The sequence below is a fragment of the Macrotis lagotis genome, chromosome 2 (genome assembly GCF_037893015.1).
Source record: "Macrotis lagotis isolate mMagLag1 chromosome 2, bilby.v1.9.chrom.fasta, whole genome shotgun sequence".
NCBI lineage: Eukaryota > Metazoa > Chordata > Mammalia > Peramelemorphia > Peramelidae > Macrotis > Macrotis lagotis.
Window position 1 is genome coordinate 227,403,801 of NC_133659.1, and position 19,537 is coordinate 227,423,337.

Genomic DNA, 19,537 nt, shown 5'->3' on the forward strand with positions numbered 1-19,537 from the left:
TAGAATATCAGCAGAGAAGCCCATTAATTTACTGGGAAGGGATAATAACAGAGCTTCAAGTTTCTATACATAAATGGATGATAAAATTGACTAGAGATGTTAGCACAAGGGAATACAGGGATCACTGAGATTTGTCAAGATAAAAAATTTATGACTTTAAAATATTAGATAAAAAGGTCAGTAGAATAGCATTTTTTTTAAGATCAAGATGTCCTTAAGGGGCAGCTAGGTAATGCAATGGGGATAGAGCATTGGCCCTGGAGTCAGGAGGATCTGAGTTCAAATCTAGTCTCAGACTCTTGATACTTAATAGCTGTGTGACCTTGGGCAAGTCACTCAACTCCATTAACCCACAAAAAAAACCCCAAATAAAAACAAAAGAAGCTGTTCTCTTGTAAGAAAATCATTAAATAAGAGGAGAAAAGTGTGATCTAAATAGCATTTGAGTGATTGTTGGAAGGAAAATCAGAATCTATATTGTAGTGAAATTCTACCACAGACCACAAGGCCAGAAAGGGCACAGACTTCCTGGATGAGACTAGAAGAGCATAGATTACTTAGATTTTGGCAAGTCACTTGGCAAAGTTACAACTTGTGGACACTGGAGAGAAGCAGAATGGAGTATAGTAGAGTAAAATAGGTTTGGAATCAGTTGAATGACAAGACTCAAAAAAGAGAAGCTGACAGGTCAGTGTGTCAACCAGGAGAGGGAGACCTCTGTTGATGTATTCAAGGGATCTGACTTGGTTCTTGTTCTTTGGTATCTGTATCAATAGGTGAAGACTATATAATTATATATTTAGAACTAAAAAAGATGTTACAAGTTATCTAAAGGGGAGTGTGACACAATTCTACTAGATGTCATGTTTATCAAGTCTGTGGATGACCCAAAACTGGAAAGGCTGGCTAACAAATCTAATAGCAGAATCAGCATCCCAAAACATCTTGATGATAGAATGTTGGGGCAGCTAGGTGGCACAATGGATAAACTGTGGTCCTGGTGCCAGGAGGACCTGAGTTCAAATTTGACCTCACTTATTTACTAGCTGTGTGATCCTGGGCAAGTCTCTTAAACCCAATTGCCTCCAAAAAAAAAGAGAATAGAATGTTGATCTGAATATAATAGCATTGAAATATAATAGGGATATCAGTATATTTAGTTTTTAAAAAATGAAATTTTAGCAATAATTTTGTTTGTACTTTGCCTAAATCTCTTCCTTTATCCCTCTCTCCCCCCATCTAGAGTTATCTCATATAACAAACAATATTTTTTTAAAAATCTGAAAATAAATCAATACATCAGGAAAAAATCTAAAAATATATCTAATATTTCATAATTAGAGACTTTCTGTCTCTTTAAAGGACCAGGAGAAAGGTGTTATCTCAGAACTCTTCTTTGGGACCATGTTTGTCCTTTGTTGTTCTTTTTTTTTTTTTTTTTTGCAAGGCAATGTGGTTAAGTGACTTGCCCAAGGTCACACAGCAAGGTAATTATTAAGTCTCTGAGACTGGATTTGAACTCAGGTACTCCTGACTCCAGGGCCAGTGCTCTATCCATTGTACCACCTAGCTTCCCCTTCTTATTCTATTAATATACATACTTTTGATTGTTTTATATATATATATATATATATATATATATATATGATTTTAAATATCAATTTCAGAAGTGCAAGATGGAGAAAAATTGTAAATAGACAATAGTTTCTATGGAAAAAAGATATAGAGTCTTACTGCAACAAGCTTGATATAGAAGCAGCTGGTGGCAAAGGAGATGAGGCCCTAAACCTGGAGTTAGGGCGACCTGAGTTCTAATTCAGTCTCAAAGTCAAATGGAGATAATAAGAGCAAATAACTTTCAGGGTTCTTGTGGAGATATAAGACAATCCTTGTAAATATTTGTAAAATAAATGAGATCTGTTAAAAAAATTAAAAATTAATGCAGTGTTTGGCACTAATTAGGTACTTTATAAATGCCAATTTCCTTTCCTTTTCCCACCCTTCTCTAATGTGAGTCAATACAATGACCAAAAAGAAAAAAAGCTTATTCTTAGTCCATAATGATAAAAGCATCATGCATTGAATGAATCAGGTCGGAGTAAGATCTAGAAAAAGCTATCAGGGACCATCCAGTCCAACTGCCCAGGCACTAGCCATGGTGGAAGGGAAACTCCCTTGGGAGAACTGGATCCACTATCAGGCCTAGTATATTAACCCAGAGAAGAGAAGACTTACCAGAAATGGCATATCCAAGAAGAGATTAGCAATATCTTGAGGGGGCTGTCAGGAAAGAGAAAGCTGATTTGTTTTCTTTGACCCAGTGCAGTAGACAATTAGAGGCTACAGTAAAGCCAATTTCAGATGAAACATAAGAAAAAATTTCCTAACAAGCAAAGTTGTCCAAAAATGGAAATGGGCTGCTTTGAGAGGCAGTGAGTTTCTGATGTCTGTAGGTCGTCTGACTATGTGTTGAAGACAGCTGTAGATTATTATAGGAGACCTCTGAGGACTCTTCCAACTCTGAGAGCTTATAAATCTGTCAAGCAATTGTCTTTAAAAACAGAGGTATAATATACAACCCCAAGGAGGAATAGTAAAACACTATTGATGTCTGAGTCTGGAAAAAGGAAAGGACTTTCAATTGAATCAGTTATGAGCAGTGAAAGAAATGAGCAGATTCTATCCTCATTCACCTAAGGATCTTGGACAGAAAAAAGAAAAAGGGAGAGTGTGTAGGGGGGAGTTGGAAAAAAAAAGTTCTCAATATGAAAGGTTTTATGGCATAAATTATTAAATAAAATCTCCCTGATCAGAGTAACATCCGAGAGGAGTGTTTATGTTGTATATCCCTTCAAGAGTTGTAACTAGGGTGGAGTTTACTGATGCAGTAGTTTTTATAAGGGTGAAAAAATTTGTAGAATAATAGCACTTCTGGTCCTTCAGAAGCACTGAACTTACCTACCCAGTTAACAAAGATAATTAAAATAGGAAGCTACTAGATAGAAGCTTCCTACCTTTCCCATAATGGGCTCCTTTTTTGCAGCTTGTCCTAGACACAAAATTTGGTAGTAACAGCTCTGAGATAGAGAAAATGGAAAGAAAAACAGGAAATAACCTTCTAGTGACTGGAAGAAAATCTAAAGACAGCAGCTGGATCCTAGGGACTACAGGAAGTAGGGTGAACTAGCCAGAAGAACAATCTTGAGAGTCAGACCTAGAAGTCTTCAAATTAAAAGGAAAGGACAAAGGTCTGCATCTGTAAAGAATCAAATACTATTTTAAAGCTAAAGCATAAACTATATTCAGTGTATATAATGATAATATAGTTCACCTGTGTTCAGTGTGTATCCCTGTAGGAAATTTTAATTGTGTCCCTAAAACTGTGTTTATTGTATCCCTGGGAATATTATCAAATAAACTAGAAAGAATGGAGGAAACAGAACTTTGTTGAGAATATCATCTCTCATTTTATTCATGTGTTATAGCAGCAAAAAAAAGAAACCAATCATAGAAGGGAAGGACTAGCAGACATGGTAAAAGGAAAACATAATTTTTACCCTTGTCATCATCTGACAATATGGCTAAATATCTGTTTTATGAACCCCACAGATTCATTAAGGTTGGTGATAAAGAAGTGGAATACCATCCCAATTTCCGCCTCATCCTTCATACCAAATATTTTAATCCACATTATAAGCCTGAGATGCAAGCTCAATGCACCCTCATCAATTTTCTAGTAACCCGGGATGGATTGGAAGATCAACTTTTGGCTGCTGTCGTGGCCAAAGAACGACCAGACCTTGAAGAATTGAAAGTAAATTGATAGTGGTAGGAGATGCAGTGTGGGAAAGGGAGCTGGAGATTCACAAAGGCAGAAAGGAGCACAAAGCTGAGGGAAGGAATGTTGTGAATTATAATTAACCATGGTGACTGTAAACCCAACCTGCCTTCTGACCTTTCTGTTGAATGTGCTCATCTCATCAAGCTTAATCATAGTTTCACTTAAAACAGAGTGATTCATTTCTTTCTCATTTATCTTGTCATCTGTCTCACAAATGTAATTTTAAACTAAATGCCTACTTCATTTGAAAAGGACAAGATCCCAGTAATGACAATTTATCTTCATATTTATCAGTCAATGCTCTAGTTTGAATACTCAAAATCTCTCATCAGGGCTATTGCAATGGGCTCCTAATTAGTGTATCTGCCTCTCTTTCCTCCAACTGATTCTCTATATCATAGCCGAAAAATAATCTTCCTAAAACCAACTGCCAGGGATCAAAAATCTTTAGTGATTGATGCACTAAGATAAAAAACTCAACTGGACATTTAAAACCCTGTAGAAGTCAGCCTGATCCTTGCTTTTCCAGACTCATTTTATACTACTTCAGAAATGGCTTGAAGCCTTCAAACAACTGTGTGATCCTGAGCAAATCTCTTCACTTCTTCCCTACTTGACCTCAGTCTCCTCAACTGTAAAATAGAAATAATGTTAATACTATCTCACCAGGTGGTTGTGAGGGTGAAATGAGATTTTTGTAAAGCACCACATATTAGGCCTTAATAGTTATCTTCCCCCCCACCCAACAACCCTTTCAGCATATTGGACTTGGCATTACATCTCCAATCTCTGCCATTGCATAGCAAATGTCTTCATCCAGAAAGCACCAGCTCTGGGTTTTGCTTCTTAAAACTCTTGGTTTCCAAAGCTCAGCCCAAATGCTACCTCCCTTATAAACCCCATCCTGATAATTCCCTAGTCAGTGCTGTCTCCTTCCTTAATTTTTGTAGTTGTTATTCAGTCATGTCTGACTCTCCATTGACCCTATTTGAGATTTTCCCACTTACTATGTGACCTTGGTGAAGTCACTTAGCCTGTTTCCTCATTTGTAAAATGAAGATAATGATATCACTGATCTCCTAGGATTGTTGTGAAAATCAAATTGAGATAACATTTGTAAAGTGCTTAGCACAGTGCCTGACATACATACATACATATATGTATGTATGTATATATAGTGTCTGTGTTTTCTCAGTCCCTCCAATATGAACTATTTCTATTTGATGTCATCTTTGCCAGTTTTCTGGGTCTGAGGTGAGAGATTCACAATTCTTTCATTAGTAGTGATTTAGAGCAAAATGTATGTCTGTAAATAACTGGCATGTTTTACTTTATTGTATTTTTAGAAATGCTTTAACAGAAAGTGTTCACTTTTAAATAAAAAGCATTGTATATTTTTTTCAGGCAGAACTCACCAAGTCTCAAAACGAATTTAAGATTGTTCTGAAAGAATTAGAGGACTCCTTGCTAGCCCGTCTATCTGCTGCTTCAGGAAACTTCCTGGGAGACACAGCCTTAGTGGAAAACTTGGAGACAACAAAGCGTACAGCTATCGAAATTGAGGAGAAAGTAAGAAACCTTCTCTAGCAATGGCTTTTTTTCTTGCTAACAGAGGCCTTAGAATAAAACTATTTAAACTAAACTATGAAATCCTAAAGTATATTACTAAGTACAATCTCCTGAGCAGCAAATTGAGTTGAGGTGTGAGGATAAGGGGACCAGGTGGCTTGCCTGCCCTCTTCAAATTCCATCTTAGCTCTATTGGATCTCTTGGCCCTTTGAGAAATAAATCCCATTTGGTATGGGAGAAAGAAACCTGTGTCTGTGGCTAGAGAATTTTGGTCCAAATCCAAGGCAAATTTCTTCACTTCTCAAACCTTGCTTTCTCTTTCCTTATAAAATGAGGAGAATTGGTGGATGCTATAGGATTTCTGGATTTTCAGGTTCCTTTTTCATAGGTTGATTTCACTAAAAGATTTTTTCCCCCTTGCTCTAAGGTGAAAGAAGCAAAAATTACAGAAACTAAAATCAATGAGGCAAGAGAAAATTACCGTCCAGCTGCAGAGAGGGCATCCATGCTGTACTTTATTCTAAATGATCTTAATAAAATTAATCCCATCTATCAATTTTCACTGAAGGTACTGGCCCTCAAAGTCCTCCTCTGAGGTCCTGCCTGGGGGTCTCAGGGTCATCCATAACCAGAGCTGGGACTTACATAGATAGTATCATCTTTTACTCTGTCTGGGTGGAGAGGTGTTAGTCCTTCTGGAATCCAATTTAACCCAAGGCCAAGGGTGGAGTGGGGTACCCTTTTCTTTCTAGGTAAACAGTGAGACATATGGAATTTCAGCCACCTCATTCCCATCTCTGGTATTCCTATTTCCTATCAGGCATTTAATGTAGTCTTTGAGAAAGCCATTCAGCGGACCCAGCCCGCTGATGAGGTAAAGCAAAGAGTGATTAACCTAACAGATGAAATCACCTACTCCGTCTTCATGTACACAGCTCGGGGACTCTTTGAGAGAGATAAACTCATTTTTCTGGCACAGGTTACATTTCAGGTAATTTAAGATGCATTTGGAGCTATTTCCAGTGAAACATCACTTAATATCAACTCAGGGAGGAATCTAAAATTAAACAGCTTAAATTTTAGAAAATTTAGAAATGTTTACCAGGAAGACCCAAGTTGGAAGTCCTGCCTGTGATACTAGCTGAGTGACCATGACATGTTGCTTTATCTTTCAGTGCCCCTAAAAAAGAAAAGGAATGTGATCTGTATCACTATAGAGAGTTTCCAAACTGGGTCGTCTGTTGTGTCACATATGTTCCAGGCTAAGAGCTATGAAGGGTTAACACAGAAATAGTTATGTGCTTTAACCAGCAAGATGTACTTCAGAGCTTAGATAAGGGAGTAGCTGCATGTCTGAGCTAACGAGGTGTATTCCCAGGCTCAGATAGATAGCGCATTCTGAGATAATTACCTTCTGCACTCTGTTTATCAAATCACTGTTTGGTTCTCAAAACAATCTTCACTCTGTTTATCAAAACACTGTTTGGTTCTCAAAACAATCACCTAAGACAAACACAAGGTATGCATGTGAAAAAAATGCTTGCTAAAACGCTTATGTAATTGGTTACGTAAATATAGAGTATAAAAGTATGTATCCTGTGATCAATAAACGAACCAGCTTATGCATCATATTGATGTCGGCCTGGGTTCCCTCCTCCGGACTCAACAGTCGTCAAACTGAGAACCTCAAGATAGTGGATCAGGGAAGAGAGTGGCAAGGAAATAACCAACATCCTAACCAGCTGCTAACAAAATGCCACCAAGTTTAGTCCCTCTTTAAGGGATTAAATGGGTTTATTTCAAATGAGCAAACAGCTCTATTAAATTACACAAATAATTCTATTATTCTCTAAAGTCAGTCTGTTGCATTAAATAGGCTAAATATTCTCATGTAATTTTACTCACCAAACTTTAACCTTCATATATAATGAATATAGATTTGAACTCAAACTTAATATAAATATTCCTACCTTTAAATTAGTTAGGGGTCCAATGAAACAATAAAAATTAGTTCTGCTTGTTGGTGGTGAAATTAAAACTTTTCATTCCTATCTGAATGTAACATTAATTAGTTGTCACTTACCAGAACAATATGCCTGCCTTCCCATACCCAAAGCATTTCCTGTCTGACCAAAAGTGAACTGTATGTCTGGGAAGTAGCATTTTCCTGAATTAGAGATGAGGACCTTGTGGCCAGCGGTCAATGAGATGACAGGGATTGTGAACTCCTGGGACCTTGACAGTCCATCAGAGGACACTGTTAGTTCCAAGTTTACAGGCATGGTGCTAAGCAGTATAGGACAGGAAGAAATTTGAAATGACAAGGTCCCTGTTGTACAGGAACAAGGAGACATAGACACACATGGCTTGGGCCCAGGCAAACAAAATAGAAGGTGCTTTGGAAAGCACCAGGGGAAGGGGTAAGTGGAATATCATTACAATTCAGAAAAGATATGTCTCTCAAAACCTAGTTCTGTAGCCAGTGACCTTGTGACTCTGCCAAGGATTCTTTTTAAAATGTCTGATATTGGGGCGGCTAGGTGGCGCAGTGAATAAAGCACCAGCCCTGGAGTCAGGAGTACCTGGGTTCAAATCCGGTCTCAGATACTTAATGATTACCTAACTGTGTGGCCTTGGGCAAGCCACTTAACCCCATTTGCCTTGCAAAAAAAAAACCACCTAAAAAAAAAATCTGTTATTCTCTGTTACTGTGACAGCAACCTAACCCTGGTTTCATTCATATTTCCTCAGGTTTTATCAATGAATAAAGAAATAAATCCAGTTGAATTGGATTTCCTCTTGCGATTCCCATTTAAGGCTGGGATCCCTTCACCTGTGGATTTTCTATTAAGTCAAGGATGGGGAGGAATAAAGGTTTGTCAAAGGACTTAGAAACACTATATACATATATATATGTGTATATATGTACACACACACACACACACATATATATATATATAACATACTTTTCTTCTAAGGCTGATTATATTAATGAGATTAGATTGCAACAAGTTATTAACCTGTGGAATTCAGTTATAACAAGGAAATCAGAGATGATGATGAAAAACAGTATCTGCTTACTGTTAGCAAAATTTAAACTTTTCATTCCTATTTTGAATATAGCATTTATTAAATTCCTATAATGTACCAGATGTTTATATTGGCACAGAAAGGGATAACTTCCAGGCAGGCTGAGATCACTCCCAGGATGTTGGACCACATGGCTTTATCCACATGGCTTTTCCCCAACCCACACTCCTACCACCAACCACTGCCTTAGTAATATTATACAAAGAGTAAAGGTTTTTCTCAGATCTCATTGTCTTTGAGGCTAATCCTAGATCTCACATTCTAGAGTTTTTTAAATTAAAGAAATTTATCTAAATGATTATTTCTCTTGGTGTCAAAGAAATTCTAGAAAAAGAAAAGTTAGTGAACTGTTGCATAATTCACAATTTGGAGATTACAATCTCTTAGAAGAGTCATGTTGTCTAATTCATATGGAAAGGGGACCAAAACTCCCTTCTTCTTAAAATATTTGAGTCATGTAACTATTTCGTCTTTGCTTAAAGCTTTACCACAAAGGGAACATTCACTTTTAGTTAGTTTCAATTATGAAGTGGAAGCAGTTGGTGACTCAGTGGATAGAATGTTGGGCCTGAAGTCAGACTTGAGTTCAAATCTAGAATCAGACATTTCCTAACTATATAACCCTGAGAAAGTCATTTAATCTCTGATTGCCTGACAAAAACGGATTTGCTGGAGAAGGAAATAAATGGCATACCATTCCAGTATCTTTCCCAAGAAAACCCCATGTAAAGTCACAAAGGATGAGATACAAGTGAAACAACTGAACTATTGTGAAGATGCTTTACTTTCATCAAACCTAAATTTGCCTTTCTTTTCTTCCATTCATCATTCTTAGGTTTGACCCCTAGGGCCAAATAGAGCAAATATAATCCTTCTAGATAGCCTATCTAGCCATGCTTCCCTGTTATGAAATTGATTTCTTCAATTCAAATATATTATTTCATTTATTCCTGATTTTAATATAGGTTAATAAGATATTTTTGGATCCTGGATTTAATGTGATAACTTTCATGCCAGGGCATGAAAGGGCAGGCAGCTCGAACCGTTCTCACCTTCTCCCTACTTATCTTGGTTCTTAACTTCTTAATCATCTTTTTCTGTCCTATCAAGTCCAATGATTATTCTCCTTGGCAGGGAAATAAGGAGCAAAGGAAAAGTTGAACAGTTCTATTTTTTCCATTACTGTCTGTTATCATTATTCCCATCCACCACTGGCAGCAATTATATTACCATCTTTTCCCTCAATTATAGCTTAAAGAAAAACCTTCAATATTTTATTCTCCTTAACATACTGAGTCCACTTTGACTCAATTAGTAATTTAATGTGCCTGATACTACTATCATAGGACAAACTCTTGATTTTTATATTTACTTTCTATTACCCACTCTTGATCTCCTTTTTTGAGGGAGATCTCAACTTTTTTGATCTTTTTTATGACTTAGATGATATATAAGTTGGTTGATGAGTTACCTGTGTGTCCATTACAGTATCTGTGGCTAACTTTTTTTCCTTATCAAAATTGTTTTCTCTTTGGGTTTTCAGATTTTTATTTTTCCTGGGCTGTTTTTCCTTATTGAATTTTAATCCAGTGCAATTCAATTCAACAAAGTTTTAATAAGTAGGAGGTTCTATGCCAGGGAACAGGAGATACAAAGTCAAAAACTGAAAGTTTCTCCCCTCAAGGAGTTAGCACTGTATTTGGAGTAATGGGGAGACAACAAGCCTCTGTGGGGCTTCCACACTCATTTTCAGTTAAATTGCCAGCGGGGATGACTTTACCTACCCTAGTTTTTAAGGTCATTAATAGTTTCACAGTCCTATAGTTATAGATCATAAGCCTCATTTAGTGCCTTTACTTTTTTAGTAGTCAGTCAGAAGAAACAATTAGTTTTTATCTCACAAGACTATTTTGAGGATAAAATGATATAATGTACTTCACAAATATTAAAGTGCCATATAAATTCCAGATCTTAATACTTTACATGAGTATATCTTCTTAATATACAGGGCTACATCTGACCCATTTCTTTAATTTTTGGAAGGGAGACAATTGGGTGAGTTGCCAAGGATCTCACAGCTAGTGTCAAATATTTCAAGTCACATTTGAACTCAGATCCTCCTGACTCCACTGCACTACCTAACTGTACCCTCCCCTCATTCCTTTTCAATAAGGTTTGATAGTAAGGTCATTTTGACACTATTTGTCCTCAGTAAAAAATAAAACCAAGTAATAGTTTTAATTGTGAAACATTGGTCCTTTCATCCCAAATAAAAGTCCTGAGGTTCAGGTGGTTAACTAAAAAAAAAAAAATGAACTTTTCTAGGTGGAGAAATTTTATCAGAATTTGTTTTAAGTATCTCTTTCCCCAGGCTTCCAACACAGTCCTTTCCATATACTAGGTCATAAATAAGTGATTTCAGACAAATAGACATATTTGAATAACCTTTTCTAAGAAAGAAATGGAATAAGTTCTTGTTGTGAATTCACAGGTTCTTTCCGACATGGATGAATTCAGAAATCTAGATAATGACATTGAAGGTTCTGCTAAACGGTGGAAAAAATTTGTTGAATCTGAAGCCCCAGAAAAGGAAATATTTCCTAAAGAATGGAAGAATAAAACTGCACTACAGAAACTCTGCATGATGAGGTGTATGAGACCAGATAGAATGACCTATGCTGTCAGGTATGTCTGTAAGCCAAGACTCCCACAACCCAACCTGAATTCTAACCAAAGCCTCACCAGAGATCTGAGTGGTGTAGTGGTTGTCCACTTCTCTAGGTGATACAATACTGTCATTATTTCTTCTGATACTTGAGCAATGGAAGGGACGTAAAAGCTTATCTAGTCTAACCCATATAACAAAAAAGAGTAACAGAACCCTAACATAATCAAAGGAAGGGGACACCCCCCCACCTCTCCAGATGGCCTATTCCACTTCTGGACAGCTCTGTTGAGAAATTTTCCTGAAAGCAAGCCTAAATTTACCTCTTTAATAATTGCTACCTATTGATTTTTCCCCCCTGCCTTCTGAGGCTTCAAGGAGTAAGTCTGCTCTTCTTTGTGCATGTTGTTGTTCAGTTGTTTCGTCATGTCTGACTCTTGAGTAAATTCATTTCTTATCAAAGATAATGGAGCAGTTTTCCCTTCTGCTCATTTTCCAGCTGAGGAAACTGAAGCAAACAGGGTCAAGTAACTTAACCAGGGTCACAAAGCTAGTGTGTGAGAGGAGTCTTCCTGACTCCATTGTGCCACCCAGCTGCCCACTTATGAGAACAAAGTATTCAGTTTCTTAGGTATAGGGCATTGTGGTTTGCAGTTGCTGCTGCTGCCATTCGCTTCATTTACATCTCTTGTTATTCTGGGTCTGTTTTCTTCATTGTGCATCAGTTCATAGAGGCTTTTACAGGCATTTTTGAATTCATACCCAGTTCTCTACTTGAAAATTAATATGAATCTGAACTAATTTGCAAGATGAACTGTTCTCATCTGATATTAAGCCATTTCCCTGATATACATCTTTCTGTCCATGAAATACCTCTCAGATAGGGGCGGCTAGGTGGTGTAGTGGATAAAGCACCAGCCCTGGAGTCAGGAGTACCTGGGTTCAAATCCGGCCTCAGACACTTAATAATTACCTAGCTGTGTGGCCTTGGGCAAGCCACTTAACCCCATTTGCCTTACAAAAAAACCTAAAAAAAAAAGAAAGAAAAGAAATACCTCTCAGATCAGAGAGAGAATGGCTGTAGATCCAGCTTCCCCTTCCTTCCATCTTTCTTGCTTAATCTCTTCTTTCACAAAAATATCTTTGGAGGAGTATTCAACCAGCTACCAGTTCCCCTCCAGGAAGAGCAACTGAAATTAAACTTGAACTTGGGGTAAAGCTAGTTCATCCGTTTTCCCTTTTGTTAAAAAGTAACTCAAACATTAATAAGGCTCTGTCCTACCAAGGGCTTAAAAGTTAAAAAAAAAAAAGAGGATATTAGATTTGATCAAATTCTAATTAAATTAAACCCAGTTGAGAGTTGGTTTTTGAAACCAGTTTTCCTATCTCTTGACTCCTTTCTTAATCATTTTTCCTGGTAGAATGCAGGCAGCCAAATTTCCCAAAAATATTCATCTCCATGCTAGAATTCCCCCTGATAGTGAAAATCTCACTTCATCTGGCTAACCAGACTTCTTTTAACTCCTTTTGCAAGAGACTGGGTTCTGTGAGGAGGGTCCAAAGGTGGTGTTTAATTAAACTGTTAGTTTTGGTCCTTAAGTAGTTTAGTTTCTGGAAAGAGGATAAACAGAATCTGAGAATAAGCCAAGTAGCCACCTGACTATTTCAGGGAGTTTCCTAAAAAAGTAGATGAACATTTCTCTGCCTGGAATATTCCATTTAGTAGCTTATTAGCAACATGATATGAGACAATATTGAATCCCAGTTGGCAGGTGATGTGTGAGATTAGAGAAAACGGCTAGTGAGTGGTGGATATAACTAGGCAAGAGTCAAAGTTGAACAAACTAGGTTTGATAAGCAAATTTTAAAACACTGTATAAATATGAGCCATTATTTGCATCCTTTCAGAAAATTAAGAATTAGCTCTTTCCCTCACCATGCCTTTTATCAAGAGGACTCTGCCTTTCTTTGCTCTGGTGGAGCAGACAAGGTTTCTGTGAGGATTGGTGAGGATCTGAGGAGATCAAATACATAAAGGGCTTTATAACTCTAAAATGAGAATTGTCTTACTTTAGAAACTGAAGAATTTTTTTTCCAGGTTGAATTATTTATAAATCTATGATCTACCTAAATCAATTGGGGACTGTAATGCTAAATCAAGTCTGTCATACTGGCTGATCACACACAGTTCCATGAAGTCATTTGGTACAGAGAGGTTTAACATCATTCAATTTACATGTTTACATATTTGTTCCCCAGTAATTCCACAGAATTGAATTTATATACTCTTCAAAATAAAACCAGGATCAAACTACAGCCCTCCAACTCCTGGTAGAATAGATACTTCCTTCCTCCTGCCAAATATCCCCTTGATTTTGAGTCTCTGCACAAATGGTCCTCTAATCTATGTTTGATCCACTGGTCCACATTGTCACAATCTACTCAACTCCTCTGTTGCTCTCAGAGTATCTACAGCCTCTCTTTCCATGTCTATTTAAAAACATACATATTTTTTAGAAACTTTGTGGAGGAGAAGATGGGGACCAAGTATGTGGAAGGACGGAGTGTGGAGTTTTCCAAATCTTATGAGGAAAGTAGCCCTTCTACTCCAATATTCTTCATCCTTTCTCCAGGGGTTGACCCCTTGAAAGATGTGGAAGCATTAGGTAAATAGTCCCTAATAGTAACATCTGTGGAACCTTTTGTTGTTGATATCTATGCCATCAAAGATTCTGGAATTTTTTCAGCTCAGTGGTTTTCCTGTTTTTCTTTCCCTCAGGACAAAAGTTGGGATTTACCATTGACAACGGGAAAATCCATAATGTGTCCCTGGGGCAGGGACAAGAAATAGTAGCTGAGAATGCTCTGGATATGGCATCTGAGAAAGGGCACTGGGTCATTCTGCAGGTATTTAATTAGAACCTTAACCTCTCCAGTAAGGCATCCCTCTTATATGAAGGATTTCATTCAATCATGTTTATTAAATTAGTCTGGATCCACTGATCCAAGAGCTTGTAGGTTAAAAAAAATGTTAGGCTAGGGGTTGGAAAAAAAAATGATGCATGGGAAAGAGAATGGGGAGATAGGAATGAGGAATATCAATTAATCAAACATTTAATCTAATTTTGGTTGTAGAACATCCATCTTGTTGCCAAATGGTTGAGCACTCTGGATAAGAAGGTAGAGAAATACAGCACAGGAAGCCATGATGATTATCGAGTATATATAAGTGCAGAACCTGCCCCCTGCCCTGAAGTTCATATCATACCACAGGGCCTCCTGGAAAATGCCATAAAAATCACAAATGAGCCTCCTACTGGCATGCATGCCAACTTGCACAAAGCCTTGGACCTTTTCACACAGGTATGGCTGGGTTAGAAGCTGGGCCCTTCTCTCTTTCCTCCTCCTTCTCTCCCAAGCCGCTAGATGCAGTTTCTTTCTTTTCTTCTTTTTTTTTTTTGATTTTAATTATTTTTGTCAGTTTAATGGAAGTGAGATGGTAACTCAAAAGTTGTTTCATTTTGTACCATTCAAATCCCATAATTTTATATCTGAAAGATAAGTCATAATTTAGTTCAACCTCCTCATTTTAGAAAAGAAGAAACTGATATCCAGAGAGATGAGATTTTGTTTTAGCATTCTAGATTATATAGAAAATATGTGATAGAGCCAGAGATAGAATTTAAACTTCCTTACTCACTGTTCTCATTTCTTTACACCAAACCAGAAGCATAATGAGTGCTATAGAGGACTCAGGATGCCCAGTTTCACCTCTTAACTCTGTTTCTTCAGTAAAATACTTATACTATCAACCCTTCAGCACTGTCCCAAAAGTGCTTCTTATAAAGTATAATGTGAGGTTATAGTATCGCTGCCAAAGAAAAATTAAATTTCTAAGGCTTGGGTGAAGTCAGCCTTGAAAATCACACACATATATCTATGTATTAATATGTTCAAACCATGCCTTACATTGCAAAACAGACAAAGATCTGAAATGCCTGTATAATGAGAACTTTAGAAAAGTGAATGCAATAGAAGAACTTAATATTTAAAGGAACAATTCTCAGAGGAATCATTTTAGAAAACTAAACATTTTGCAGTGAAAGTGACTCCCTCATTTGTGTATTTTCATAATTTGAATTTTCATGTACAAAATTTTCCCAAAAACTTAACACAATTTTAAGCATTTAGTGTAGTTAAGCTATGTAGTTTTGTATCTTAACTCAATAGCATAATATATTAATACTGCACTGAGAAGTGGATAGAGTGGCAAACATAGTCTTTGGGTGTCTCCTATTGAATTAAATTAAATTGTTTTTTGTGTTGCATGGGGTTAAAAACCTTTTGCCTTTGGTGAATTGCTGTAATCTCCTCCTGGCACAACCAACTCCCCCATTAGGTTTCCTATAAACTTCTGTTTGGAGCTGGCAAGCGATGTTTATTTCCTTGCCAAGCCCCTCCTCTTCCGTTTGGCCATTTTCTCACTGGCTTTCATAGCTTATTTCCTGGAGTTTTCAGGCAGGAAACTGAGTTTTGGGAGAGAAGGGCAAGAGGTTGAGAAGAGTGTCTCCCTCACTTCCTTGGAACCAAAACTTGGAGGCCCCAGCCCTGGTTTCATATTCAAAAGGAAGGAGGTTGGAGGGTAACTGAGGTCCAAAGATGCTTCCATCCAGCTTTAGCATTTGCTCTGCCCTCTGAAACCTAATACCAAGCTGATCCATTTACAACAATACTGTTTGTTCCAGGAGTCATGGATCCAACTCACTTAATGATAAACCAGTAAAACTTCATTGATTCAGACTATACTGGTTGGTATTAAATGGTTGGTATTAAATGAGAACCACAGAAAGTCAGACTTGGAATAGGCCTTAGAGATGATCCATCTCCATCATTCTCACAGAAGAAAACTGAAACACAAAGACTTGCCCAAAGACCACAGTGAGCCAGTGACTAAGACAGAACTAGGGTCAAATCTTCTGGCTTTTTCCATAAACTGGGAATTAAGGAAGAACGGGGGAAATGGGTTAGGTTGGGAAGGGTGTTCCTGATCTGGGTTTAAGTCTAAGCTTTGCAGAGTCCAAAAAAAAAAAAAAGTTTTTTTGAAGGTTCAGTCAAGCAAACATATAGTCTGTTTTATTACATTCATTAAACATCAGGCACTATATGTTCATGGTGGAAATACAAAGAAAGGCAAAAATACAATTATAATACTAATAAAATGTTAGATTCATTTTGACAAATTTTTAAAGCATTAAGGCAAATTGTTCATATGGAAAAATTATTCATTAATGAGAAACATAAATCAACCTATATACTCATTATCAATGATAAAAAATAATAATAGCCAGCATTTATTTAGTTGTCATTTGTTCCTCACAACCACCCTGTGAGGTAGGTATACTAGAGTTCTTAGCTTAAGCAACAGCTTGGAGTTTTGTTATTCCATGTACTTGAAAATAATAAAACCAAATCTTCTTTTTAAATTTTTATTTCAGTCTTTTTATGGACTACTTTAAATTGATCATCCCAGCTTTCAACCTCAAGTTAATAAGATCAGTCAGAATATTGATGTTTGGCACTTAGCAGGCCATTCAGTTTCTTTAGTAAAAAGTGTTTGGCCACTGGACCCAGATGGCTCTGGAGGAGAGAATGAGGCTGCTGACTTAGCATAGCTCCTCCTCACTCAAATCCACTTCTCAAACTTGTCATGATGGCATCACCTCCCCTGATGTCATGGAATTCTTTGAGAAAGAAGGACAAATATCATTATCAAAGTGTTTGGCCAAAATTCCATTATCAGAATAACCTGGTGTGCCCTTCCCTAGCAAAATTCTACCTCCCAGTTGAAATTTTATTACAGAAGGGTAAATTAGCCACATCTATAGAATCTTTTTCTTTCATAGGATACATTGGAAATGTGCACTAAGGAAATTGAATTTAAATGCATTCTGTTTGCCCTCTGTTATTTCCACGCGGTGGTGGCAGAGAGACGTAAATTTGGAGCTCAAGGTTGGAACAGGACATACCCTTTCAACAATGGAGACTTAACCATCTCTATCAGTGTTCTTTATAATTATCTGGAAGCAAACACCAAGGTAAAGAAAGACTTGCCTAAGACAGGCCATACAGATGATGATGAGAACAAAATCAAGTTTTCATCTGAGGTTGTGGGTTCTCTCTATGCCTGTCTTTGGTTAACATCACCATATCAGGGCAAATCATGCCCTGGTTAGGAATCCAGTCATACAGAGCAACTTTAAAGTAGAAAATGTTCCTGAAGACACCAAGCCCCAAGACAACCCTGAGGATGTCCTCACAACTAGAATACACAATGACTAGGAGGGAGATATTCACCAGGTGTACCTGACTGGGGGGATTTTCTGCAAGAAGTCCATAGCATGTATCTCTGAGCTTATGGAGAAAAAAAAATTCTATTCACTGCTTGCTTTTCATTTCTACTATCCTACTTAATAGAATAGTCACCACTCTAATACAGGACAGCTAAATGGCACAGAGGATAAAGTTCCAAGCATGGAATTAGAAGGGCTCATCTTACTGGGTTCAAATGTGGCCCCAGAGAAATACTTACTAGGTGTGTGATCCTGGGCAAGTCACTTAATCCTGTTTGTCTCAGTTTCTTCATCTGTAAAATGAGTTGAAGAAGGAAATGGTAAACCACTCCAGTTTCTTTGCCAAGAAAACTCCAACTGAAGTCACAAAGAATAGAACAGGACTGAAACAACTCAACAAATTGCCAGCTGCCTTTATTAGTGCTACCTAGGGTCGTAATTACTCCCTACGCTCTGGTATCTTCAAAATGATTCATACCAGACTTTATGCTTAGATGTAGTCATGTTCATATTCTGCTCAGACCCTTTAGTTGTTGTTCCCCATTGCCAAAAGTTTAAATTTCTTAGCCTAGATTTAAGACTGCAACTTGAAGCCTTTCTCCATTCTGCTCTCATGCTGGTTTCTACTTCTGCAGGCTCACTCACCTTCTACCTTCTATTGATTCCTTACCTATCCTCTAAGATTTCAGATTTCACAGCCTCCATAAAGCTTATCATGATTCCCAATCAAAAATTATTTCTCCACCCCGCACTTGGTTTGCATCTTTTTAAATTCATTTAACATGTCAGTTAGTTTGCCACACCTTCTTACTAGATTTCAAATTCCAAGAAGGCAAGGTTCTTCATTTCTTCCCTAGCACAAAGCATACCCCTCCACTATGAAGATTTATATAATTGCCAAAGCAGACAATAAATGTGTGTCTGAAGTTACTGAGTCATTCTGTCTCAGTCCCCTTAAAAACAGAAAAACCAAAATCCTTGTCTAAGAGAAACCAAGGCGGTAGTTCCTAGTGATCTGTTGAAGGAGTCATTGGTTACAGAGAAATTCAGCTTAGAGATTGCTCAAGTCCAACCCCACAGTGTCCCTGCTGGTTGCAGTTATATTGCAGGGAAAGTTGAGCCCTCATCTTCACACAAATTTGCACTCTAGAATCTCACACCATCACTGCTGAGGAGGTCTCAAGGATAAAATTTTAAATCAAATGCTTCATCTGGAAGGGAAGAGGACCTCCCAAGAGGTCTAATTTAGCACCTGCTCCTCTCTTTCTAGTTTCTTTCAAATAAAGACAGGTGGTGGTAATATCAGGATGTACAATATAGGTCACATAGCCCACTAGGGGGTGTGCAAGGGCAGGGAGAGAAGGTTAAAACAGTAATTCATCTTACTTGTGAGCAGCTACTAAAAATCAGTCCACTGGGTAAGGTAGATAAATGATGTGAAAGATTGGATCTTTGAATTTCTATCATTCCTTTATCCCAATCTAGAGTTGATAAAAGATCAAGCTCTTAGAGTAATTTACTCACGACATAATGGAAAAGGGAAGAAAAATTCACAGTAATACCTTCAAAAAAACAAATACATGAATCAGTTTTACAAATCTCTCCTTTTATCCTTACCCTGGAAAATAGCAGGCACTAAAATTATTATTATTCCTATCTTACAGATGAGGAAATTGAGGCAACAATGGATAAATTACTTGCCTATGGTCACATGACTAGTATCTGAGGCAGGATGTTCATATCTCTGTTCTAAAAAGGCATGGTACTATTCCAGAGGAAGGGTGGGTGTTTTTAGAATATACAAGAATACAAGATTCTAATTGGAATTTCTGCCAAAAATTACTAAAATCTTGGATTCATCTTTTTGCTAGAAGAAAAGATTTTCACCTGTTTGGCTGTTTTCTCTTTAGGAAGTAGAAAGGAAAATATCCCAGCCAGCAAGATTTTTTTTTTAATTAAAATAAGGAGCATTCTCCTTGCTACTTTCAACTTCCTCCCTTACCCCCCCACCCTAAACAAGT

General features: G+C 37.4%; 2 protein-coding genes across 3 annotated transcripts in view; one reads left to right on the forward strand and one right to left on the reverse strand.

The window, feature by feature from the left end:
* The window catches only part of DNAH17 (dynein axonemal heavy chain 17), a 167,789-nt gene that overhangs the window by 143,803 nt on the left and 4,449 nt on the right, over positions 1–19,537 (forward strand). Inside the window, exons 66-75 of the mRNA XM_074225035.1 lie at positions 3,610–3,814; positions 5,246–5,410; positions 5,839–5,979; positions 6,232–6,402; positions 8,163–8,285; positions 10,993–11,186; positions 13,684–13,832; positions 13,946–14,073; positions 14,302–14,529; positions 17,070–17,261. Coding sequence (XP_074081136.1) covers positions 3,610–3,814; positions 5,246–5,410; positions 5,839–5,979; positions 6,232–6,402; positions 8,163–8,285; positions 10,993–11,186; positions 13,684–13,832; positions 13,946–14,073; positions 14,302–14,529; positions 17,070–17,261 — 1,696 coding nt within the window. The remainder of the gene's footprint in view (positions 1–3,609; positions 3,815–5,245; positions 5,411–5,838; positions 5,980–6,231; positions 6,403–8,162; positions 8,286–10,992; positions 11,187–13,683; positions 13,833–13,945; positions 14,074–14,301; positions 14,530–17,069; positions 17,262–19,537) is intronic.
* Positions 8,359–19,537, reverse strand: part of PGS1 (phosphatidylglycerophosphate synthase 1) — a 56,716-nt gene continuing 45,537 nt past the window's right edge. Inside the window, exons 8-9 of one of the 2 annotated variants that reach the window (XM_074225040.1) lie at positions 17,756–17,809; positions 8,359–16,907 (exon numbers count right to left, since the gene is read on the reverse strand). In XM_074225040.1, the coding sequence (XP_074081141.1) occupies positions 17,778–17,809 (32 nt within the window). In that variant the 3' untranslated portion in view covers positions 8,359–16,907; positions 17,756–17,777. Of the gene's footprint in view, positions 17,810–19,537 lie in introns of both variants that reach the window. The other variant, XM_074225037.1, reaches the window with a different exon arrangement.